The sequence below is a fragment of the Sphaeramia orbicularis genome, chromosome 6 (genome assembly GCF_902148855.1).
Source record: "Sphaeramia orbicularis chromosome 6, fSphaOr1.1, whole genome shotgun sequence".
Lineage (NCBI taxonomy): Eukaryota > Metazoa > Chordata > Actinopteri > Kurtiformes > Apogonidae > Sphaeramia > Sphaeramia orbicularis.
The window spans coordinates 30,442,664-30,468,213 of NC_043962.1; the positions used below are offsets into that span (position 1 = coordinate 30,442,664).

The 25,550-nt window shown below is 38.3% G+C and overlaps 3 protein-coding genes across 7 annotated transcripts in view; 2 read left to right on the plus strand and 1 right to left on the minus strand.

Moving 5' to 3' along the window:
* ca12 (carbonic anhydrase XII) overlaps window positions 1–22,977 on the plus strand; it is a 28,177-nt gene extending 5,200 nt beyond the window's left edge. The window contains exons 4-12 of one of the 3 annotated variants that reach the window (XR_003935701.1): window positions 31–173; window positions 1,716–1,811; window positions 1,897–1,960; window positions 2,058–2,215; window positions 2,336–2,462; window positions 4,917–4,940; window positions 5,404–5,488; window positions 7,508–8,526; window positions 22,965–22,977. Coding sequence is in view for 2 of the 3 variants with exons in the window: in XM_030137509.1 (XP_029993369.1) it covers window positions 31–173; window positions 1,716–1,811; window positions 1,897–1,960; window positions 2,058–2,215; window positions 2,336–2,462; window positions 3,126–3,778 (1,241 nt within the window). In the remaining variant the exon portion in view is untranslated. Of the gene's footprint in view, window positions 1–30; window positions 174–1,715; window positions 1,812–1,896; window positions 1,961–2,057; window positions 2,216–2,335; window positions 2,463–3,125; window positions 4,561–4,916; window positions 4,941–5,403; window positions 5,489–7,507; window positions 9,099–22,964 lie in introns of those variants that run through there. The other 2 variants (XM_030137510.1, XM_030137509.1) reach the window with 2 other exon arrangements.
* On the plus strand, window positions 10,397–21,356 carry man2c1 (mannosidase, alpha, class 2C, member 1). Its single transcript, XM_030137507.1, has 26 exons — window positions 10,397–10,573; window positions 11,770–11,895; window positions 11,981–12,104; window positions 12,184–12,254; window positions 12,338–12,515; window positions 12,609–12,798; window positions 13,414–13,520; window positions 13,623–13,733; window positions 13,895–13,987; window positions 14,065–14,181; window positions 14,324–14,419; window positions 14,521–14,666; window positions 14,983–15,106; window positions 15,964–16,085; window positions 16,177–16,262; window positions 17,181–17,327; window positions 17,437–17,516; window positions 17,597–17,691; window positions 18,441–18,545; window positions 18,657–18,813; window positions 18,942–19,085; window positions 19,749–19,858; window positions 19,953–20,032; window positions 20,478–20,620; window positions 20,917–21,020; window positions 21,111–21,356. Exons 1-26 carry the CDS (start codon window positions 10,473–10,475, stop codon window positions 21,220–21,222), a joined length of 3,069 nt encoding a protein of 1,022 aa, XP_029993367.1. The 5' UTR covers window positions 10,397–10,472; the 3' UTR covers window positions 21,223–21,356.
* On the minus strand, window positions 21,299–25,422 carry neil1 (nei-like DNA glycosylase 1). Of its 3 annotated transcripts, XM_030137513.1 has the most exons (10): window positions 25,103–25,422; window positions 24,214–24,774; window positions 24,008–24,127; window positions 22,486–22,594; window positions 22,293–22,386; window positions 22,050–22,171; window positions 21,939–21,966; window positions 21,771–21,841; window positions 21,481–21,694; window positions 21,299–21,403 (listed from the first exon to the last, which is right to left on the minus strand). In XM_030137513.1, exons 2-10 carry the CDS (start codon window positions 24,663–24,665, stop codon window positions 21,366–21,368), a joined length of 1,248 nt encoding a protein of 415 aa, XP_029993373.1. In that variant the 5' UTR covers window positions 24,666–24,774; window positions 25,103–25,422; the 3' UTR covers window positions 21,299–21,365. The 3 variants fall into 3 exon arrangements, with proteins under 3 accessions (XP_029993373.1, XP_029993371.1, XP_029993372.1); XM_030137511.1 differs by having other exon boundaries at window positions 22,293–22,594; XM_030137512.1 differs by lacking the exon at window positions 25,103–25,422 and having other exon boundaries at window positions 22,293–22,594; window positions 24,214–25,095.
* Window positions 25,423–25,550: the final 128 nt, after the last annotated feature.

Here is a 25,550-nt window from a genome sequence, read left to right on the forward strand (position 1 = left end):
ATGAGAGGGTGTGTGTCTTTGTCTTAACAGTGCAAATCTCACTGCCCTCAAAAATGTACATCTCCAGCCTGCCTCATCGTTACACTGCAGCTCAACTCCATTTCCACTGGGGCTCGTCTGGCAGGCCTGCAGGCTCTGAGCACATGGTCAACAGTAAGCAGTATGCAGCAGAGGTAAACAAAGCAATTCAGCACTTATTGTTACTACGTCAAATGTAAATGAGTGTTTAATTTGCTTTGGTCCACTATTATATTCCAATTATTCTAGCATCAGGTGACAACATGTCTGACCTTAGACAGGTGACATTTGATGGACAGAAGAAGCAGAGCCAGCGACATCCTTCAAGACTCACAGACACTGCTTGAGCTGAAAAGACACTGCATCTGCATATTTCTGTTCCGGTTTCTTGACAGCGTGGCAGACACTGCATTCACTTACACCCTTCAGACAGTCTCAGAAATGCTTAATGTGCATCTTTTCCTTCATTGAGACTTTACAGTACAGTTCACGGCTTGTATAAAACACACTATAATTAAATATCACTTTATAACATTAACCAAGTTGTGAAACAGGCTGCTGTAAAAAGACATTCACACAATGCACAATAAACCCACTGAGGTTATGAATAGATGTCAATTACTGTGATATCATAGTATTGTTTTCTAAAATAATCATCCCATTGTCAGTCAAATTAGCATATTTCATCACTTAGTTACACATTTGACAATGCAAAGCCTTAATTTCGGTCCGTCTCAGAATGGACAGTATGACAGTGTGTCTTCTTTCTGGATGGTTTTAGGGGATTAGACTACCAGACTATTATATGCTTTGGTTTTCCACCACCTCTGGAAAGGAGTGGCTGTCTGTGCTATTTAATGTGTCAAGCTCTGTAAGCAGTTTTCACACACTTGTTTGCAGAGTTTTCTTTGGTACTTGAAGTTAAACTGATGATTTACCAGTAAAATGTAAGAGTCTCTTTCACGATATAAACAAAATAAGAGTCTTTTTTTTTTTTTTTATTTACATAATATCGCATTATGGGAAGAAGCTGAAATGGTTGCAACCTGTGTGCTTTTATGTGCCCATGGCCCAGCTGCTCCAGAGCCACATATAAGGTGCTGTGGTTTGACCTGAGTTTCTCAGTGGACACGTCGAGAGCATGCATCTTTTCAAGTCTCTCCAGACTCCTGAACCACAGTTCCTTGATGACATGTTGTTTCAGAGGGATGGAATGATGGGAAATTGAACATTTCCCCAAAATAGTGCAAAACTCTACCTTAATTACCAACACGTGAATACAATAACGTCATGTTTTGTTTGGATGACTGAGACTAGCCTTACACAACGTTGTCAACAAAACAGCTGACTGTTTGGTATCTCCTTTATTTACTGTAATGTACTGATGGCTGTTGTTCATTTTTACCATTTTCCATAAACCCTTGTTATAGACTTTTCTCCACAGCATCAACTAAACACCTCAGCTACAGTAAATCCAATTCTGTTAGTGACAACATAGTATGAATTTTTTTTTTTTTTTTCTCAGAAAAGAAGGATAAACCAAAAAGAGAGGAAGCTTGGAAAAATGTTTTCAAATGTAGAAAATGTGATGTAAAATTAGGTAAAAAAGCAACAGAGCATTGTGTTGAGAAAAGATTTATTAGACATGTATCTTCTGCTTTGTATAAAGGAGTCCTAATTTTCTATTTTGTTCACAGATGCATGTTGTGCACTACAACTCAGACAAGTATCCAAACATTTCCATGGCTGTGGATAAATCCGATGGCCTGGCTGTTTTGGGTGTTCTGTTTGAGGTGAGACTCTGTGGGAAGGGACCGCAGACAAAGCTGTGACTATATGTGGTGTAAACACATCTATCTAACAGTGTTTATCATACAGGTTGGTGAGTTCAATCCAGCTTTTGAACAGTTCCTGAAATTCATCAATGGTATCAAATACAGAGGTAAGTTTAAAGTGACCTCACCTGCCTTTTATTATTATGTGATGTACATAATCACATTTTGATAGTTAAATGATCTGGTTTTCATTTTAATTGGCAGATCAGAAAGTGCAGGTGCCTGGTTTCAACATCAGAGCGCTGCTACCTGCACGTTTGGATGAGTATTATCGCTATGATGGGTCACTCACAACTCCTCCATGCTATCCTAGTGTGCTATGGACGCTCTTCAGGAATCATCTGACAATTTCTCGCAAACAGGTGCCTCCTAAGTCTAATTTAGGCAACATGTTTTTTGGTATAAGAATTTTTTTTTTTTCAGGAAAAAGTGCAAAAAAATGTTATGTGGAATGATGTTTTTCTGCTTTTGTGTTGTCTCAGTTTATGTCCCTGGCAACAGCCCTCTACTCCTCCCATGCCCAAGACTCAGCCCCTGTGCCTTTGAACGGCAACTACAGGAAACCGCAGCTCGTAGACAACCGCGTTGTCCTGGTATCTTTTAAGGAGGGTAAGTATGGTCCTTAAAATGAGCATGCTTTCTTATTGGCGTATGAAAGCAAAGGTCACATAAATGACATTGCTCCTGAAATGCTCTGTAATGGCTGAAAGACAGGTTTGGATGAATTGTTGGCATTTTTCTTCTTCAAAGCATATGGCTGTCACGCTGGCTTTTGCTTGTGGTATCTGCTGCTTGTGTTTGACTTTTTATGCTAATGTCTTTCTCAACCATCTTAAAAGTTGATGGACTTTGATGAGCTCGTTGGAAAGTAGGCCACCTTTTAAGACCAAACAAATTAGCCAACCCTCTGACATACTGAGAAAATCTGCATCCCTTAAATTTGTCTTTAAAGGATTACTTTTATGTGGTTGACTGGTTTACCGCACTGTATGGTATTCAGGGCCATATAGTGTGGTATGAATCTGCATGTCTCACTCATTTTCAAAGCTTTTCTTCCGATGCTATCCTTCTATAACGGTAGCCTACATCTGTTGTGACGTGGTGATGTGCTATAAGCTTTAATGAGCAGCATTTAGAAGGCGATGGCTTGTGCTTTTAGTGTGTCACTATGGGCAGTGTTGTCGCATGGATGTGAAGACCGAAATTGTTCCAAGGGAAATCTCACAAACTGGGATGATTAACAAGCTGTGACTGCCTCTGTGTCCGATGTAGGCAGAGGACTACAAGGTACTCTTACAGTCACATCTCCACACACGAGGAAGCAAATCATTCAGCAGCTGCTTGTGGGTGACCTAGCTGATCTAGCTGATGAGGGACTCTATCGGCTCCTACCAAGTGGCTTGGAGAAGATCTATCCTGGCAAGAAGAACAACCTCAAGAACCAGCAAAGTGGGAGTGTGTCCAAAACCAAACAGCAAATGCTGAATCCATCTATGTGGAAGAAGAGCCAGATCAACCGCTCTGTGGGAAAGCTAGGGCTGGCTGAAGCACCACTGTGCTATGTATCACTGGAGCACAAAATTTTCCGACAACTCAAACAGTCTCACGCTGAGAATCAAATAGTTCAGGCTCTAAGAGATGCAGTTTTTCCTGACCTCAACTTGAAGAGCTACCTGGACTGCAAGTCTGACCTAGCCCTCCCAACTATCAGACATCTTCTCCGTGGGAGGCCAACAGATGAGGCTTTTGAGTTAGACCGCTCTCTGACAAAAGCATTAATGAACCAGGGGAAGCCTTCCACAGTAATAAAGAAAACGGTGCCAATGACAAAATATGGGAGTCTCACCCCTGTTCCTGTTCCCAGGAAACCACCCAGCCAGGGTTATCCACATCCATGGCTTTTGCCAATGGAGTGGGAAGACTAGAAATATTCTTGGCATTTTGAGACTCACAGTATGTCAGTTTTTCTAGCACACATCATTGTGAGAAAGACTAATTTAAAGTGATGCCCTGCATTCTCTGTGTGAGGTTCCATCTTCTTCATACAGGCATATTTTAATATATTAAGCTTTCTAGTACGTGCACATAATTCTAATACAGCTTTTATCACAATAGCACAATTGTTTGATTTAATCTACTGTAGTTACTATTTTTTGCAGACAGAATCCATCACCTCTAGTCACTGTGCTAGGTACTGTAAGATTTGAACATGTGGAACTGTCATAAAATCAGCAAAAAAGAAAAATGTATGACAATGAGCTTAAGGGTTTTTGCACTTCTTTGCTAAATAATGCTAAAGATAACAGCTGCAGAGGTGAAACCGTTCCATCCATTAACATTTCATGCTTAGAGATATATGACTGTATGCACAGACCTACATGTAGCTCACAGACCGCCTGGCAAGAAACATGTATGGTGTTATACTGTATGCCAAGTTTAGTATGGTAAATACGGAGCTATACTAGTAATTACTGTAATTCAGCTAAATGAAAAGAATTTGCTATAGCTTATGCACTTTACATAGCGTTCCTGTCCTCTGAACATATTGTGCCCCCAGAGTGCAGCCACATATACAGTGATTTTCAATAAAAGAGTTTTACATGAGCATACATGACCAATCTCTTTCATAATGAATTTGCACCTTTCACTCTGAACTGATATCAGAACTAATGATATTATTTAAAAAAAAAAAAAAGCCTTTTTCCACGTGCATTATGTCAACTGTTACATTAGAATTAAAATGGAAGGAAAACAGTGTCATCTCTGTGTTGGATCAGGTATGTCCTAATGACTGTATTGTTTATGAAACCTAAAATCTGTCATTTCTAAGCTCTAATCTACTTACAGTATGTTGACATGTCAATAATAAACAGTTTACCAAGCAGGTTAAACTGATTGTGAAGGTCGTTTGCAATAGACAGCTGACATTTAATCATTTCAGGTTAATAACACTATCAGGAACAGTCCTTATTGAATGAAAGTAACAGATTAAATCTTTCCCTAAATGTCTCTCAAGTGGGTATATTTCTCTGTTAACTGCCACCTTTTCCTCTTTTTACTCAGCTGATCTGTCTTGGATGAACACTGGTATGTGTCTTTGGGTTTATATTGTAAATTCAGTTGTTCAATCATCCTCCTGTTGTTGGTCATTAACATTTCCCTTGACTTAAATTGTACCTGTGTGAAAACAAAACTAAGATTGACGATTTTAACACTCAAACTAAAACTAAAAACTAAATCTAAATCAATAATTTGTGTGTTACATAGACTAGTAAGTAATTGGCATTTGTAGTTCTTATAGAATATCGTCACTTAAATTTGTATAATTCTATTTTAACCGCATTTTAACTGGTGAATGTTTTAATTCAAAGCCATGTTGATTGCCACATTTATTTCCCTCCCTGCTTTGAATAGTTGAATACTTACATACACATGTAAGTATTCTATAAATATCAACATGTGAAGCTCATATCCAAGTGAAGACATGCAAAGAGTGAGTGTACACCTCTATAACATGACTCCTCTGCCTCTGTTGGTCCGTGATCCACAGGTGTACTGGTTCCAATACTGGTGGGCTCTGCACTGGGACTTGTTTTCATTGTTTCATTAATCTGCTGCCTATTAAGGCAAATACGGTAGGTAAAGAATAAACAGCAAGATAAGACTATAGTATTCCTAACTGATATGATATATTAACCCATAAAGATTCAAACACCATCCACTAATGTAAACTGTTTAATACCTGTTGACCCACTAATCCTATCAAAACATTTAAATTATAGGTGTAAGGTGCAGTTTGTCATCTTTACATGGTCATCAGATATGACCCATTTGGACGTTCAGAGGCTCCGTAGTGAATGTGGAAACACTGTTATGTTCTGCAACACTGATTCACCAGTAAAACCCATGTAGACTGATAAATGCCAGTGGATGGGCACACTTGTTTTTATGGTCTATTAATGATATATTTTGTTGAAAAAGTCACTTTCTTCAAATTTTTATTGTTTTGTTATAATATCCTTTGAATTTTCTTTGAGCTTTTATAAACATCTACATGATCAGTAAATTAAATATAGGGAAAAATGTATGATTTACACTGAAAAATGCTAAATACAGAGGATAATATTATAATAAATGGTGAAAAATCACTTAAGAAAGTTGAAATACAGAGAAAAATTTATTTGGGAACAGCCACAAAAGTAGCACTGGGTCTTTATGGGTTAAATGTGCTTTTCGTTGAACTAAAAGACACAGAAGTCAACACTGTCCATCTGAGTCTTCAAACCCACTGTTAAACAGTGTCTCTGTGGGTGAGTTTCCCTGATGGACGTACATTTAGGTCAAATTTAGACCTTTCTGTGAGTCATTTTAGTGAGATATATAAAGTGGGCAGTGACACAGAGAAATTTATGAGAATGGTTAACCTTAAGTGAACTATACATCTGGGGTTCAGAGTTTAAATTAGAAAATAATTATCTTTATATGTACTGTGTCCTCATTAGCAGGAGTTTTTGGGAACGTACACTCACTTTTGCCGCTCTTAGTCACGCTCGTTGACACTGCATAAATCAAGAATCCAGATTGTAACGTTGTGGTTTTCTATAAAAGACTTTTGGAGTCGGATTCCTGGCTTTTGCAATGAGTAAAAGGTTTTATTTGTCAAATTTGAAAAACAAGCAGTTGCTGTCAACAGTGTTATTAAGACTCATAAATTAATATAGATTTGTTTGTGTACTTAAATACACTCACTTTGTACAAAAACAGGGTTTATAGGAAAGGAGTGCATAAAGTACATAAGCAGAAATATATCTGAAGAAAATAAGTGTAAAGATAAGGCAGCAGTAACACAAGCACTTTACAGGTAAAATTATACTTTGACCATAAAATTGGAATTAAATATTTTTACCTCTTCACGTGACAATGTACTTTATCTTGATAAAGTGTAACTGTATGTCTTCATTGCACCAGGTCAAAGGTCATTATTGACGTGTATAAACAGGAATAAAAAGAAGAATGTGTCTGGAAACAAATTTATTCCAACTTCAGGAGCAATGGTGTAGAAAATGGATTGCAGTATAATGCTCCTTCGTGTTCACCTATAATTTTACTATTATATGCTAATGATGCATGTATCAGAGGTGGGTTTCTTGCAGCCCTTCTACTTTAGCCAGTCAAATATTATCTAAATCTTCAGTGTCTCTCTGTTTTAAAAACAATAAATCTTGACAGCAAAAGGGCAGTAACATCACATGTAGTGATGGTAACAGAACGATAAAACATAGTGTGTGGAGTGATGGGTTTTAGTTTATAAAAATAGAATCCAGAGCAGCCACAGTGACTACATAACCTGAGTTTCACTTCTCTATCACTTATGTTTATTCAGCCATAGATGAAGGAAAGTCAAAAGAACTGATGTGTTAGTGATTACATAGAGGGTCACACTTGACTTCATGTCACATGACGAATCATAGATTGCATCTTTTTGACCTTGTTTCTACATCACGTCAATATTTTGTCTGTTTATTAGATTTTTATACTGGCATAGTATAAAAAGACCAAAAAAAAGATATCTTGCAAACAAGTGTCTTAAGTGAAGACTGGAAATTGCATGCTTAAAAAAACAATTAATGCATCGCGGGTATCTTATTTCTCAGATCTGGTGCTGAACAAGACAAGAACAGAAGTATTGGATACAACATTGGAGAGAGTGATGAGTACGGCTCAACAGTGTAGGTCGTCATTTTGGCCTTTTCGTTTTACTACATGAACACAAACAGAAGAGCTCCCATATCATGACACTTCAACAACGTCAGATTACTGTCCTTTTGCATCACTCATACTGTGTTTGTGTTTACCATATGCGTCCACGTGGACATTTCTGGAAGCATGCAAAGTTAAAGTATGCACTTTGCAAGTACGTTTGCATGCAGCTGTAGGGATTTGGGAAACAGTCTCTTTTTTTTTTCCAAGCCACATTTTGACTGAACTTCCTTTTCAGTTTTCTGTATTGTGGCAGAATGCGGCAGGCTTCCTTGCTGGATGTTGAAAAGTGTATGCTGTACAACTATTCCCTTAAGGGAAGAAGAACAAATGTCCTCTATAATCCTCCGTTATTTATCTGACATGATGTGGTGTGTTTCACAAGAAGTGCTCCAAACAGAAGCTTCTAGGCAAGTGCAGCAGGCTGGAGCTGGACTGGTGAGAATCTCAGGTCAAGTCGGACAGCGGCATTCGTTCCCTTCGGCTGTCCGGGCATGGTGGAGAGCCCAACCGCAGTCCAAACAATAGGGGGATAGGAGTTGACAGACATTGCTGATGGTAGGGTGGCCTGAGAGGGATGGGCTATACCACATTTCCACCACCAACCCTGTACTTAGAGCTGCTCTATGGATTTTATAATAAAAGGGCGCTTAGCTGCATACAAACACAGAAACACACAGCTCCTTCCCTGTGAAATATTCTGAGAAATAAAGGCCTTTGTGTTGAGAGGCTGCACGTGGGCTGACCCCTAACCCCTGCCCAGCACTCTGATCACAAGACAACCTCCCCAGCCCAGTTCGACTGAAGCCTGCTCAGTTAACCACAGCTCAGATTATTACATCATTATCATCCCATGCTCCGTCATCATTTACTCTATTTTTATTATATTTACTCCTTATTGATATCCCTTTAGGTGTTCCTAGGCTTAGATTCAGGGGACATTGTTGGTGTGACAGGGGAACAAAATGTACTATGTTTTGCTGTAAGTTAAAAAAAATACTTATAATGGTTAATAAATCATCTGATAAAAGGAAATTGAATGGTGAAGAATAATGTAGTGACCATATCATACCATTTCCATCAGTCCTCCAACTGCTGCTGCCCGTGGCTTCATTTCACTGTTACTGTTGTGCTGATTTACCACAAATGTGACACTACATGTGTAGAGCAGTATTCGATATTCTTCTATGATTTGTGTGCCATAGTTTTCAGGTTTGTTACTTGTCCACAGTAAGTGTAACAGCAATAACATTTGCTTTTGTGTACATTTTTTAAAAAATAAAATAAAATTTAGACCTGAAATGACAACGTCCAGTTTTTCATACCACATTCTGAACATTAAAGAGCAATGACACAGTTAATGGTACAGTGGTGTATTGCAAAGGACTTATAATTTACTCAAGTATTTTCATTTCATCCAATTATATCCCTCTACTCCACTACATATCACGTCCGAACAGCCCCCACAGTGGAATGTTTTGGGTCTTGTCTTAAGACCCACTTTTATTCTCTGGCTTTTAACTCCGCATGAGTTGTGTGGTCCTCTGTGTCTTTTATTTATTTTATTATTTTTAATTATTTGATTTTGTTGTTTTATTTATAGCATTGTTGTAATTTCATGTACTTATTTATTGGTTTTAGTATATTTTCTTTTATTTGTTTTATTGTTTTTACGATTCTATGTGTAGCAAATTTGGAAATGTTCTTGTTGATTAAATTTTCTATATAAATAAGACATCCCCACTATAAATGACTGGATTGATGTAGTATACAATATATATGTCATGGAAAGAATCACATTTGATTTAAGATGTAAAACTCATATTTTTTCTGAAAATTGGTCAAAGTGGCTCACTTACATTGTAACTGTGAGACCAGACTTTGTGTAATTTCTAAGCGTCCTTAAACTTTACTGTAAAGGAAAATAATAATAAAAATATGGGTATACGAGTATATTAATGCATGTGTGTGATGTATGTATATGTGGACTAGATGCAGCTCTAAGGCTGGACTCTCCCTCTCTGTTGTTTGTTTGTTCTGTATTTTTTGTTAGTGTAAGTATTTGTGTTATGTTTTTCTCAAAAAAAAAAAAATTGCAATATAAATAAAGTGGATTAGATTGGATACATATCAGTGACAAATGTTATACTTTTTACTCCACTACATTTGCCTGACAGCTTTAGCAACATTTCAGATTCAGTGAAAATCTCGCATCTCCAAATGTGCTCATTTTTTTAATGTTTGAGGTGACCTGAAGGAGGAAGTGTTTGTTAATGGACTGAGAAAATTATTCTCTTTATCAAGTTAAATGCACAATTTAAGACCTTTTTGGATTATCAAGAAAAGGCATGAAAACAGGCCTGGTTTCCCTATACTCAAATAAAGTTAACTGATAAGGTGCTTATAGGCTGCAGACATGTGGTGACCTTTTAGAGTAGAAATTATGCAAAAAAGAAAGAAAGAAAAAAAAAAAGCACCAAGAGTGAAGTATTTAAAATGGATCAAATGCCAAATGTGCATAAAAAAAAATGCAACATAGACATTAATGCAGCATTAATAAGTAAAAAGTGACATGTTGCTGCATAATAACTTAATTTATTTTTCATACTTTTTCTGATAACACTTTCTTTTATTCATGTAAAATTTTAACACTTCTGTCCAGTTCTCTGCTCTTCCTGACCTGAGGAATAAACACATAACAGTATGGGCCAGTAGCCCCCTCTAGTGGTTCATTTATTTAAGTGCAACAAGACTTAATACTTCCGGGGTCTTATGTTCATTAATGAGTAGATCTTCCTTTCTCTGTGTGTATTCTCTGAAAGGGGGAATCTGTAGGCATCTCTGTGTTCGTTTGTTGTCATGTTTCATCAGCCTGTGCTGAAAAACAGGCGCACTCTCCTGGAAAGAGCAGAGAAGTTTATCTCTGATGTTTACTTCACGGACTGCAATCTGAGAGGACGGTAAGGATGCATTCATGAACTTTGTCTGACTGGATTAACTGCAATGAGTAGGAGAGTACGTGGACCTGTGTCTGTTGGTATAGTGCTTATTTCTTCTAAATATGATTATACCATATTATTTCTGTGCACATTATTTAGACTAATAAACATGTCTGTTGGATATCAATCTGCAGGAGTATTTATACTTTATTTACTGTGTTTAACCCTTTCATGCATAGTGGTCACTACAGTGGACAGTTATTCTAGAGCTGTTCTCTTGTGTATTCATCTGTTTTGTTTAGTTCCATATCAGCCAACACAGTGGACGCATATGCACCATTCCATACACTGACATTCAGACCATTATTGTCACTTAACTGTTCTTGATAAACCTGATCTGCACTAACATGTTTGAGAGTAAATCAGCTGCTTGTTATTGCTGTTAGACTGTAATTTATGGGGTTAGGGTTTAAACAAAAAGTTTGGGGTTTTTTTTGTTTGTTTGTTTGTTTGTTTTTTTTGCATATTATCTTCATGGAGTGAGTAATGACTAGAGTTAGTATATGTTAAAATGTGAGAAAACATCAGATTAGCAGCATTGAAAATGTTTTTATTTCATAGATTTCAAACAGTATATTAGTAAATGCATGTTTCTTTGCTTCAAAAATTAAAATGCATGATGTCCAGCTGAATGGACATTTTTGCAACCCCATGAAAAATATTCAATTGTATAGTTTTTTTTTATGTTTTAAGAGGAATAAAAACACTCAGGATTAAGGCTGTCATAATTCATGCATGAAAGGGTTAAAGTCATACTGTATATGTAATGTCTGCATTTGCTCATCTGCTCATATCCTGCACACAAACTTAGATTGCATATGATCTGCAGGGTTTTCCTAAGGTTTGGATTGTACCCAGGTTTGTGGAAGAGTCAAGGGTCAGAGGTCGGAGCCTATAATTTCACATAATATTTAACCATTATTACTGTATCAGGGTACAAAAAATGGGAGAACAAATAAAACACCATCACAAAAGTTAAAAAAAAAAAGTCTTCTGGAAATGACGATATTTGAAATGGAAAAGCCAGTGACATTGATTTTGCATTAATTTGGCATAGATTCTGCTCCTTTTGGAGGTATTTTGAGTTCTAATATTGTATACATTTTTGATTAAACTAAACTGACATTGTAATTTGACTTTGATTTATTTCTCTGCAGTCTCTATGGAGAATCCTGGCCGGTGGAAACCCTTGCGTCCTTCCTGTCCCCTAAACGCATCACATTCCCAGAGGCATCCAAACAGAACTTTGCACCTTATAAAATCGGTGATACCTTTGGACCAACGTAAGAGATAACATAGTTTATCATCCACATTATTATATAGCATTATAGCCTCAGTTCTTGGCGCTAACCCAGGCTTTCATGCTAGATGGTGGACCTGCTGGTTTAAAGTGACCCTGAACATCCCACAGTCCTGGAGAGGCAAAGAGGTGCACCTTCTGTGGGAATGTGATGGGGAAGCAATGGTTTGGAGACATGAACAGCCAGTTCAGGTAGTACTGCGGTGGTTATTCTTCTCCAAATATACACTGAATCCATGTCTAGGTTTAATACGAACATGTGGATTTTCAGGGTCTGACCAAAGAGGGTGAAAAGACGAGTTACATCTTATCTGAATGTCTGAGAGATGAGGAACCACACAGGTCAGTCTGAATCGCTGAGCTCTTTGTATATCTTGTATCTTGCCATTTTCATATTTAACTTCTTTAATATTCTTGTTCTTTAGTGTCACCCTTTATGTGGAGATGGCCTGTAATGGGCTCTTTGGAGCTGGACAGGGGTCGATGATCGCAGCCCCAGACCCAAATAGAACATTTTCAGTACAGAAAGCTGAGCTGGGGGTATTTAACCGCGATGTACAGGAACTACTGACTGATTTTGAGATGCTTGTCGATATTGTTAAGGTACAGACAGAATAACATATCTCAGTTTTTTTAATCACTTTCAGACAGTCCAGTATTAGTAAAGGCAAACATCTGCCTCTGCTTCTTCTGTAGGAACTGGGAGAAGGAGAGCAACGTGGCTTCCAGGCACTCTTCACTGTCAATGAAATGGTGAATCTTTGTGACCCGTCGGATCCCAGCTCTTTTGCCAGTGCCCGAACTCTGGCTCACAAGTTCTTCAGCCAGAAGAATGGAGAAAGCCAGCACACTGTCCATGCAATGGGCCACTGTCACATTGACTCAGGTCTCTGGTTCATCTCTATTATTATATGTATATTTTTTAAAGAATATATTTATTGAATTTTCATTTTTCACAACAAAACAGCTCAGCACCAGAGTCAAAACAAAAATAGAGATTTACAGTCAGCATAGAGACAGATTCCCATCACATTCATATCTATACAATATAATAAAAAAGCAGATGAAAGCGCGAGACAGAATTGAGGACACATTTCCTTCAGTATAGTCCAAGAAGGGTTTCCAAATGTGGTTGAATATGTCGATCTTATAATAATCCTACCTATATAATGCACATTTTGGCCCTGCCACGTGTCCTGTGTCCGTCCCTCCCATCGATGTCCAACAGATGTTGCAGTTGCAGCACAGCACAGGAGGGTGTTTGTACGGGTTTTCCTCAGCCTTCACAGGCCCGATCACTGCCAAACTCGCGAACATTACCCGACTATCTACTAGGCACAATTTTATGTCCGTTTAAAAGACAGTAGTAGTAATCAAAGAGAGAAACTAAGTGTATGTCTTGTAATACTAGAGCAATGCTCAGTAATAAAAGAGGGATGCTGGTCACTTTATTAAATAGAAGATTTACAGTGTATTTATGATTCTGACTGTGTTTTTGTAGCCTGGCTGTGGCCCTACGAAGAGACGATTCGCAAGTGTGGCCGGAGTTGGGTGACTGTGATCCGATTAATGGAGAAGAACCCAGAGTTTGTGTTTACTTGTTCCCAGGTTATTTCACACTTATGCAATTCTGTGAGAGTCATATACAGACAGTTCTGTGTATTTGAGGAAACCTCTGCAACTGTAACACTTATTTCTTTTTTTGTTTAGGCCCAGCAGTTCCATTGGGTAAAGAAGTGGTACCCAGGACTGTTTTCCCAGATTCAGCATTTTGTGAAGAAGGGCCAGTTTGTTCCAGTTGGTGGAACCTGGGTTGAAATGGTAAAAAAAAACAAAACAAAAAAAAAAAACCCTCAACCTAAACATACCTGATATTTAATCTACTGTATCTCTTGAAAGTAACTGTAAGGTACAGTTGAATTCACCCCTTTTTATGAGGATGGTGTCCTATATGTAGCATTAATTCAAGTGTTGTTTGTCAGGATGGTAATCTACCCTCAGGTGAGTCCATGGTCAGGCAGTTCCTAGAGGGCCAGCGCTTCTTTTACCAGGAATTTGGGAGTTACTGCAAAGAGGTAAGATTAATAAAGCAAACCGATTCGTTAATTCATGGTATGTTTGTACTAACATGATTTTCTCTGCTTATTTTCAGTTCTGGCTTCCAGATACCTTTGGGTACTCGGCCCAACTCCCTCAGATAATGCAGGGCAGTGGAATTTCCCATTTCTTGACTCAAAAACTCAGCTGGAACCTGGTCAACACCTTCCCAGTAAGTAGAAAACAGACGTACGCTGAAAACAAAGTGAAACTGAAACTTTACTCTTTTTTTTTATTGTGTTTCAGACATATGCTGAAAACAAAGTGAAGCTGAAACTTTACTTTTTTTTTTTTTTATTATGTTTCTTTCAAAGCACAACACATTCTTCTGGGAAGGCATCAATGGATCCAAGGTTCTAACACACTTCCCACCAGGAAATTCCTACGAAATGAAAGGAAAAGTTGAAGATGTGAGTTTAGTTTTTTTGACCAACCCAATGACTGTTGAGTCTGTAAAGAGAGTTTTTACAGTTCAGCCATGGTTTACAGTAGTCTCTCTCTCTGTCCTCAGCTAATAAAAACTGTGAAAAACAACAAGGACAAAGGCAGGGCCAACCACAGTGCAGCGCTGTTTGGGTTTGGGGACGGTGGAGGTGGACCCACTCAGCTGATGTTAGACAGACTCCAGCGGGTTCAGGATACAGATGGACTTCCCAAGTCAGTTCCTGCCTAAAACGTATCTGAGAATCTATCAGTAAAATGACCCATTCCAAACGGAGGTGGAACCACTTCCCAACTATAAATTAGTCATGAGTTTTACATCCATGTTTCCTGCAGTTTGAGTAACTGTGATGCACGTAGGCAGTGGGCTACTGCAGACCACATCAATACAAAAAGGAAATAGGAATGATGTATGCTTATGTCACTGTGGTGCAACGTCAACATTTACTCACATTTTAGTTAAAATGATCAACAATGTGCAGCCAAAGACATCATTGTTCACTGTGGCTCCTTTGTCTCATGTGTGTCTCAGGGTCCAGATGTCCACTCCTGACCATCTCTTCTCACAGCTAAAGGCTGAGTCAGATCTGCTGTGTACGTGGACTGGAGAGCTCTTCCTTGAGCTGCACAATGGTACCTACACCACAGAGGCACAGGTAGACTGGACCTCAACACTGTTCTCCTTATAAGGTGTATGAAGGCACGAAAATGATATTAGAAGAAATTAATGTCTCTGAACAAAAAAAAAGAATGAATCTGTTTAATGTACAAGTATAGATAAGAGGAAATAGGTCGTACTCAAGTCAAAACATAGAGACAGAGTGAGGCAAAATATCAATATGAGAATATATCATATTACTTTGTACTGCGATATATTATCAATACCCTGGTGCCACATATTGATATTCTGATTAAAACATGCAGGCGCTCCAAATGGATTACCCTACCAGTTGGTTTATCAGTCACTGTTTTCCATCTGTTAAAGTTTGTGTGTAATATTTAGTGATGTCTAATGGTGAAGCTGATTTATACACTGATGAAAAAAAATGTTATGACTGTTATATTCAGTTTATACATGTATGCACTCTTAAATTATCCTCAAGGTTTCACATTCTACCATTTAAAAGGCACTAAACTGAGATTTCATGCACTTTTTAATGCATCGTTTCATCTCACTTTGTGTGAAACTAACTCTATAATGTAGTGTATAAACACATGTTCTATGTTTTTATCTTGTGTTTTTTTTTCTTCCGTTGCACAGACAGATATTTCAAAGATGATTATGTAGTTTCGTATCAAGTACAGTATCACAATCACTTTATTATGATTCCATCTGTATCAGTCACTAGTTGTAATAGTATTGAGTTACTCTGTGATTCTCACTCAGTGTACTGTACAGTGTATCAGACCAATCCAGTTAAACAGATTAAAAGCACTATCAACTATTTATCTGTTGACATGAGTGTTTGTATGAATAACATTTGATTCTGTGCCATTTTCTCCATGTTTTCAGATTAAGCGAGGAAACCGACAGTGTGAGACTCTCCTTCATGACGTTGAGATCGCCAGCAGCTTGGCACTGTGTCGAGGACGGACATTTCCGTATCCCGTGGAGAAGCTGCAGGAGCTCTGGAGGTCCAGACACACCTATTAAAATTTAATAACTGGGATGAACAAACAGATGGTCACTGTTTTCAGATCATGATCATTTTTTTTCTCTTCACAGGCTGCTGCTTCTAAACCAGTTCCATGATGTGATCCCCGGCAGCTGTATTGAGTTGGTGGTGGAAGATGCACTCAGATATTATGAAGGTATAGTATTTATTATAACTATTATTAAAATCAGAACTATGTGATGTTTTCCAAAACATATGTGGGCGCTTCTATGAAACTGGGTTCATTTTGGTATCTGGCACTTTGCCAGCTTTTTTAGACCCAATAATAAAAGAGAAATTTAGTCATATTTCCCCCTTAGGATGTACGTAATGATGACCTCAGATAAATGCAAAAAATATATACACGCTTGCTTTGAACCATCCCAAAATTAATGAATTTTTATTCAAATGTTGGGGCCAAAAATAAGACCAAAATTCAGACAGGAAAACTACCTAGGTGTCAGTGCATTTGATCTTGAAAACATGGCTTGAAAGGGTCTTATATACTGCTATAAATAGACACTGTGTTAAATTTGAGGATCCTAGTGGTTTTTCTAATCCAGACATGCAGGTTTTTTAATGAATCGGCAGTCTCATTCGAGGGTTCACCTGTAATCCACATAATAAAGTTGTCTGTATCTGTATCTAACCTATCGTGTCCACTCGCGTTACATGCAGAACCTGCCCATTTAAACACAAATAAACTGCGAGTGACTTTGCAACAGCAGTCATTTTTGTGAATCACTCAGCCTTTGCATAACTGGTTCGATCCCCAAAATATACCTGTGAGAGAATAAAAAGATATTTGAAAAAAATAGTAGCATGCCATTTTCATGTCCTTTTTACCGTGTTACATGCAGATTCTTGTATACAAATAATATAAAAATGTGTTTTATCTGAGAAATATTTTCTGTTTTATCTCAGTAAATATTTATTTTTAAAACAGACCCAAAGTGCTTCCACACTTGCTTCATAACATTAGTCTACATTTGGTTTGAATTTTTAGCCCCCTTGTCCTGTTTTAGGTACCAGTTTCATAGAAGCACCCATATACAGACACATATTACTGTCTTAGATATCCGTCGTGCTGGTGCCAAGCTGCTGCATGATGCATTTGAAGGCCTGGGGTCAAAGGGCAACCCTCCTGGTGTGTTCAACTCTTTGCCGTGGGAGCGCCAGGAAGTCATCGTGACTCAAGATGCAGCTGGTAAAACTAGCTTAGGTGAGCCAGACACTTGTGTTCTTTATCTTAATTGCTATTATTAAGGAAAATATACTGGTTTGTTATTGGTGACTCCAAACTACAACTCCCTTCATGTCTCCTGTTGCAGCTCTGGTGAACGTTCCTAGCATCGGTGTGTCTCCTGTCAAAAGCACACAGCCAACGACTCCAGTGTCTGTCACTGTTCAGGTACATTCCACAGATATTTATGGTGCACATTTTATACTGGAATTAAAATTGGCAAACCAAGACTCTGCATAACATTACAGGCTGATGGCACGGTCCTCATGGAGAACGGGATTTTACAGACAGTTGTAAACAAAGATGGTACTCTGGCATCCCTGCGTCTGGTCCATGCAAACAGGTACTATTATGGCAGCAATGAATAACTGTATCTGCTACATTACAACATACTGAGCAAAAATATATACGCAACATGTGACACATCAACTTTTTAATAGCAATAGGTGTAGTACAATATATTAAATCACACAGTTTACTCTGTTGATCAATGTGGTACAGATTACTGTCCGTTAGAACATGATAGTTGCGTCTGGCATTCAGGAACATTCATGTGGACACGGTGGGGGCCAGTTGAAAGAAATCACAACTCCATATCTCATGTGTCCACCATCGGCTTCCTGTGGAGCAACACATCGTCTTCTCATTGAGTTGACAATATTCGATTGTGGCCCGCGGAATGTTATTCCACTCCTCTTTGAGAGCCACACGGAGCTATGGGATATTATCCAGAACCATTCCCTTATGATTTGTGACATCTGTGGCATGGTGACATTTTTAGGTGTCCTTTTATTGTTCCCAGTGTAAGGAGGGTCTGAATACTGTCAATCCTGTCTGAGCAGCGTCTAGACATGCTGCAGCTGTGTTGTGGGTGGAATCACTAGACCACTGAGCAAGTGCTCACTTGCAGAGATGGACGCAAAGTTTGTTTATAAGTCAAGAGAATTAACCATGTTTTACAATTACAAGACATCATGAGCTCATTTTGGGCTGCACATCTCCAGTTACACACATACTGTGCATGGTGCATTTATATTTTTGCTCAGTATACATATTTTGGTCTAAAATCTCTTACCATTCTGCTTGTTTCAGAGAAGCCATCTCTGATGGCTGTAATGGGAACCAGTTTGTCATGTTTGATGATGTACCCCTGTTCTGGGATGCATGGGATGTAATGGACTACCATCTTCAGACCAGGTGTCACTTATTCTTGTTGCATCCACTTTTTTTACAGTCTCACACCACTGTCAAACCCTTTACATGTTCCCTTTTATACATACCATAATCGTAACTCAAATGATGCTGTAGGAAACCAGTGCTGGAGGTGGTGAAGCCAGTTCACGTGGTCTCCTCTGATGGGCTTCGCAGTGTCGTCAGCCTCACCCTCAGAATCAGCGACAAGAGCACCATCACACAAGAGATTATCATGGACGCCATGTGTCCTTACATCAAGTTCAACACAGAGGTACACTGTCATTTTGTACTTTTGATATTACAGTATGTGCACACAGATTTTATCCGTTGTTGCAAATATTGTATAAAAAACAGTGTTTGGAAAGATAGTGAAAGCCTGTGTGAATGTTTCAACTCTAGGTGAAATGGGCAGAGTCGCACAAGTTTCTCAAGGTTGAATTCCCTGTGCGGGTACACAGCTCCCACGCTACATATGAGATACAGTTTGGACACCTGCAGAGACCCACACATAGGAACACTTCATGGGACTGGGCGAGATTTGAGGTACGGAGGTTAGCTACACAACAATACCATAAACATTACAGTTAACCCATAAAGACCCAAACATCTATCACAGACCAAAAGCATCAACTGATCTAAACTGTTTAATACCACTTCATCCATTAATCCCATCAATACATGTAAATAATTGGTGTAAAATGCAGTTTGTCATCTTTTCATGGCCATCAGATATGACTTATTTGGACGCTCCGAGGTTCCATAGTTACCGTGGAAACACCATCATCTTCTACTACATGATTCACCAGTAAAACCCATAGAGTTTGATAAATAAGTGGATGGAAATGCTTGATTTATGTTCAGTTAATGATAGATTTTACTAAAAAAAAAAGGAAAGTCACATTTTCTGCAGTTTTCTCTATTTCTGGTATAATAAACCTCAACTTTAATCTGAACTTTAATGAATGTTTTCCTGGTCAGTAAATTAAATACAGGAAAATATCGGATTTACACTGATAAAATGCAAAATACACAGGATAATATTATAAGAAATGGTGATAAATCACTTAAGAAAGGTTAGACGTAGAGAAAATTTTATTTGGGAACTGACACAAAAGTAGCGCTGGGTCTTTATGGGTTAAATATCTATTTGAAGATGACATTCTTTGCATTACTTGTTACTGTTTTACATGTTGCTTTAATTTCCAGGTTTGGGGTCACAAATGGGCTGATTTGTCAGAGCACAACTTTGGAGTTGCATTGCTAAATGACTGCAAATACGGCTATTCAGTCCACAAGAACACTATGACACTATCCCTGTGAGGCTTCCCACAGTTCATTTGGTAACACAATGTGTAATTCTTTGCACCAAATGTAAATTCCTACATCTAACAGTACATGTCTTGGTCTTAGACTGAGAGCACCAAAGTCTCCTGATGCCAACGCTGACATGGGGACTCATCATTTCACCTATGCCATCATGCCACATTCAGGTATGTTTTCCACTGCTTATGCTTTTGAAAATCCTTATAATACTAATCAAAAGTTTGGACACACCTGTTTTTTCTTTATTTTCATGACTATTTACATTTTAGATTCTCACTGAAAGCATCAAAACTATGAATGAACACGTGGAATTATGTAGTTAAAAAAAAGTGACATAACTCAAAACATGTTTTATATTTCAGATACCTCAAAATAGCCACCCTTTGCTTTGATTACTGTTTTGCACATTCTTGGCATTCTCTCGATGAGCTTCATGAGGTGGTCACCTGAAATGTTTTCTAACAGTCTTGAAGGAGTTCCCAGTGATGCTGAACACTTGTTGGCTATCTGCAGTCCATCTCTTGTCATTTAAATGAGAAGGTGTGTCCAAATTTGTGACTGGTAGTGCAACTCTAACTAAATTTGACAAAGAAATTTGTTTTTGTGCTACAGGATCTTTCCAAGATTCCTCTGTCATCCAGTGTGCGTACAACCTCAATTTCCCTTTACGGTTAATCCAAAGCTGTCCTGACACTGTGGCCTGGAGTGCCTTTTCTGTCAGTCATCCCGCTGTGATCCTTGAGACCATTAAACAGGTATATCACTCAGTACTTGCTCAACCTAGCTTCACTTAAGTCTTAAAACGATAGCGCGGTGCCCATGTGAACACTCAGGCATTTTGCTTTATGTAAACACAGCTTGTTTGCATGTAGACTATTTAAAGGACTCTTCCTAATATATAGTGTTGTGAAATAAAATCAAACAAAATTGAATCAAGCCACTTTAACCACATCAAATATATTGCGCACATGGGACATTTGTAAAAGCTTTGACTCAACACATCCTGTAATCTCATCTAATTAATGGCTCTTTACTGTATTTACCACAACAGGCGGAGGACAGGAAGGAGTCGCTTGTCGTCCGCTTGTATGAGTCGCACGGAAGCAGCGTTACTGTAACGCTACGTACTGCCCTTCACGTCAGAGAAGCATGGCAGTGAGTATAAGGTTTTTTTTTTTTATAGCAGTGCCTTTGTTGTATTGTGGCATGGAATAATAATAGCATAAACCTTGGTTCCCCTTTCAGTTGTGATCTCATGGAGAGACAGGATGGCACCAAGCCGATACTCATCACGTCAGATGGAATTATTCTCCAGTTCAGCCCCTTTCAAATTGTTTCACTTCTTCTTGTCTTGTAATAACCCTTATTAATGAAATGGTCTGCAGTTCAGGATGTCTGCAGATCAAGATCAAGCCAATAAACAGAAAAGCAAAAATTTCATTATATTTTTTAATGAAAAATGTATAAAAAGTATAAAAACAGAACAGTGTCTCCCTGTATTTATTTGCTGCTCATTCTCCTGCTCTGCCTCTGTGACCCTGCAATGAGACAGATTTTGGAAATAAAATCGTGGTTCATGTATTATTTTAATTTTGAGATGCAATAGTTAAGTCACCTGCAGCTGTGTCATTACTGCTGCTCTTCCTCCTGCGTGCAGTTGATCTCTTTTCACGATGAGGTGTGTTTATTTCCTGAGGTTTTTCAGTCTTTCTTCTCTTGGATCCTGCTTCCTTGAGACGTGCATCCTTTTCTTTCTTCGGGGTTTTGATCACAGTTTCCTCTTTGATCAGCTTTCTCTTTAATGTGCTTTTAGAGCGACCCCTGGAAACCTGAAGAGTTCAGATTGGTGTTAGAGTTAAATCTAAATGATTCCTTTCAAGTCCTGCAAAAACTTAGTGTTTTCACCTTTTTCTTGTCTGTATAATCATGGTCATCTTCTTTCTTCACTCTCTTTTTTGCCTTGGGTGACTTTAGGTCTATGTTGAACAGAAAAAGGGGACAAGGTTAATTTGATTTGCTCTATTCTTCTCAGATACTGTTCAGTTATGATTCTTATTTTAATTTATTACATACCTTTAGGCACCATTGGCCCAGAATCTCCCTGACATAAGAATAGCAGGTATTAACATCAGTGACATTAAATTCTGTTCATGAGAATAAAATAAAGCTTTGCCCTGTACTCACTTGAAACCACATTGTTCTGCCATTGTGGTCCCGAACAGATTTCATTCCATCCACGCTGTAACACTGCAGCCACGCCTGAAAACCAGAGTAGTCGGCCTTTTCTGGATCATAGCCCTTTCCTCCTAATTTAAAAAACATAATATGTCGGTAACAGAATAAAAGAAGTTAACATTTGATGGGTTACAAAACATAAATGGAAACAAATTTGAGTTTAATTTCAGAGTGGACCAGACAACAACAAACCTAGGCTTACAACCTCCAGAGGTACAGTATGACTGAGTCTGAGCAGGTCTGTCTTCTCTTCTTTCACTTTAACCTTTGTGATTCTGTCTGAACCCTTTAGCATAGAAGAAAGAAAAGCATTGTAAGAAAATGAAAGATGGTTGAGGTCAGCAGAGGATGACTTGATAAATGCATTTTTGTCTGGGCGTTTCACCTTGACGTCTGAGAACTCCTTTTTTACAGGCTTCTCACTTTCACACAAATCCTCTGACTCAAGGCCTTCCAGTACAGTTCTGGCACACACAAAGGGTGGGATGTTTAACCTAGAATGACACAAATTTAGACTCATTCTTTAAAAGCCCACACAAAAAAAGGCCCTTTTGTTTTTAAATGAAGCTGAATCACCATGCTCCCCACAGGAAGTAGAGAACCGAAAAGAAAGAAAGACATTCACTTCATATCAAAGGAAAACAGTCCTTGAAATTCATGAGAGCTGGTACTGTTCTTGGTCTTAATCTTAACAATGCAAAACAAGTTTCACCCTCCTTTTTCACACAGGAAGCGCACAAAAAGTAGCACTTAGAAAGCAGAGATAACAGAGTAAAAGATTATAATTAACCAAATACCGAAGCAAAGCCACTGGGTACTACATGTCAAATCTCAAAACTTTTCCATCTTTCTTAAATGGGCGAGGTCAAGGGTGTCACGGATGGACAGCCCACTACTTTTTGATTCATAACTTTTGAACCAGACAAGTTTAAGACAAATATTACACATAACTGGAAAGATGTAAATGTCATCTTACACATACTCAAACTGCAACATTTTGTTTCAAATATTTTTAAATGAAAAATATCAAAAACTACTGTGTCATGGATGGACAAAAAAATTAACGTCTATTTTTTGCAAGAATTACAAAGTTCTCAAAAGTGAAGTTCCTATGACATTTTCATCCTAAAATTTATTCAGTGTATACCTTAAACCCTCTATTTTACACCCTTCTAATTGGTTAGAGGAAAAAAATATTTTAGCATACCTAGATAGCAAGATGAAATGGCAAATGGCAGCGTCACAGATGGACAACAAAAGTAAATATCAAACTAAACATTTTTTATTTCAATTATCACTATCATATAATTTTTTTTTAACAATATTTACCACATAAAAATAATGTTAACATTATATTCAAATGTATTTTGCATAGATATATACATTTATTAATTTTAAACACTGTCTTCAGAATATGACATAAATAACATAATAATCAAACATCAATGTATTTGGAATAAATTTAGTTTATTTACGAGACTTTATAAAATGAACCCAGAATGATGCCACAAAACTTTGTCTCTTTCCAAACATTCACTAAAAATATAAGTAATTACTTACCCAAAAATATAAATTTAGTGTAGATTACTGTAATTTTTTTTTTTTTTTTTTTGGGACCAGATGTTAAGCTTCCCTTGACTTTGCCCAAATGTGGGTTGCCACACTGACTGGCTTTCCATTTCATATGTATGTATTGTTTGACTCTTTAAGAAACGGGGAGATGCAGATCATTTGCCCCAAGTTTGATCATCTATGGAACATTTGATCCAAATTCAAATGTTTGATTTAATGAATCTAACTAAACCATGCATTTACAACTGGGAATCATGAAGAACCAGGCATATTAGTTATGTGCAGTCCTACAAAGTCACAAGTGAATTGTTAGAAGAGTTGTGCGTGTTCTTCACCTGTAAAGAATTTCTGCCCTCAGGTAGTTCCCGATGCCATTAAAATATTTCTGGTTGAGCATAACCTCACAGATGGGCCGATCAAAGGCACGGTCAGATAGATGGGACAAAACATTCTCCCTGTAAAATAAAGTTCTAATCAGTATTATATGATATTTAACTTGGGGCATATGTAAGTGATACATAAGCATTACAGTGTTCCCAACCTGAAGCTTTTGTACTCAAACATGATGCAGGGTCCTCTGTCTGGCTGCCATGTCCCATTGGGGTGCCAGGTACCAAACCTGCGTGCATCCACAAAGCTTAGCACTCTGCAGGGCTTCTCTTTGGAATAAAATCGCAGATGTGAATGCTTTGGGAGCTCATCCTCACTGGTTAAACGGAAAAAGCCAGACATCCCAAAGCGAAAGATGATGTCCATGGGCTGGTCAGCTTGTCCTGCCTTCACTCTCCGCTTTGAATCACCACCTATGGGCGTCAGTGTGAGCTTCACTTCCTTCCCTCTGGAAGTGGCAGTGATGCGATAGGCCTCAGAGTTGAAGGGCACATCAGGACTCTTGCTGACCTCAGATTTTCTAACTGCACCAGTGAACACCACTCCATCACACATTTTGTTCACATAACAGCTAGCCAAGTGGAGCTCAGGTCCTTCTGGCATTTTGTTTGAACAGGTGGAGCTGTGGTGGAACCTCTACTTTTCTTGGAGGTGAAAAATAAAGGATTCAGCAGATTTCCTTCCAAAAAACACTGGCAGTGCTGACAAGGCTCTGAAACAGCATTAAGATATACATAAGAAATATAAAGTAGAAAAAGATGAAAAATGATCACAAACAATTGTCTGACAGCTGTGGGTTTAACACTGAGGACTCTGACCTCAGGTTTACTAGAATCACAGTCTCCACAACAGTACTACTACTCCACAGCCGCAGACTAAACTTTGTGATGCATTCATGCATTCAGCCTCAGACTTTGCATGTTCATGGGGTCTGAGTCCACAGCACCAAAGGAAAATCCACCTGGTACACATATGTTCTCAGGACAGAAAGGTGGGATGTTTACATTCAGGTGATAAAAGCGTCAGTTCAAATAACTTACCTAAACAATGAAATCGAGTTTACGAATGCAGAGCTGACACGTTTTCTTGTTCAAGCTGCAAGTGTTCAACAAACGCCGTCTGTCTGTCCGTCTGTCTGTCTGTGCAGGTCTGCCTGTATAAACCTGCAGAGCAGGCTTTCATAACATGTTACCAAACTACCGCGTTGACATTACAAAACAAGCACCATCCAGCCATTATTTACACATATCGCGAGATTTCCAGGATCGCGTTCACGTTCTTTATTTTTCCGATGTAGGAGGATGCTGTACACATTTTCTCTAAAGGCTCACCGCCGTCACTTACAAACTTACAGAGCTTCTCCCTCACACGTATTGTAGACACGAGAAACGCAACGTGAGCTGAGAGTGAATGCAAGTACGGCCCTCAATGCATGATGGGATTTGTAGGCGACTACAAAAACTAAAACCTTATGGTTTTTATTTCGTT

Bases quoted from the DNA above. Each gene is read 5' to 3' on its own strand.
- man2c1 (XM_030137507.1), top strand. From the start codon at position 10,473: ATGTTTCATCAGCCTGTGCTGAAAAACAGGCGCACTCTCCTGGAAAGA. The intron at 13,521-13,622 runs GTTATTTCACAC...TTTTTTGTTTAG, and splicing joins TTGTGTTTACTTGTTCCCAG to GCCCAGCAGTTCCATTGGGT. The intron at 18,546-18,656 runs GTGTCACTTATT...ATGATGCTGTAG, and splicing joins GACTACCATCTTCAGACCAG to GAAACCAGTGCTGGAGGTGG.
- neil1 (XM_030137511.1), bottom strand. From the start codon at position 24,665: ATGCCAGAAGGACCTGAGCTCCACTTGGCTAGCTGTTATGTGAACAAA. The intron at 24,128-24,213 runs GTTGGGAACACT...TTTATTTTACAG, and splicing joins TTTGAGTACAAAAGCTTCAG to GGAGAATGTTTTGTCCCATC. The intron at 22,172-22,292 runs GTTTGTTGTTGT...TTTTTAAATTAG, and splicing joins TCTGGAGGTTGTAAGCCTAG to GAGGAAAGGGCTATGATCCA.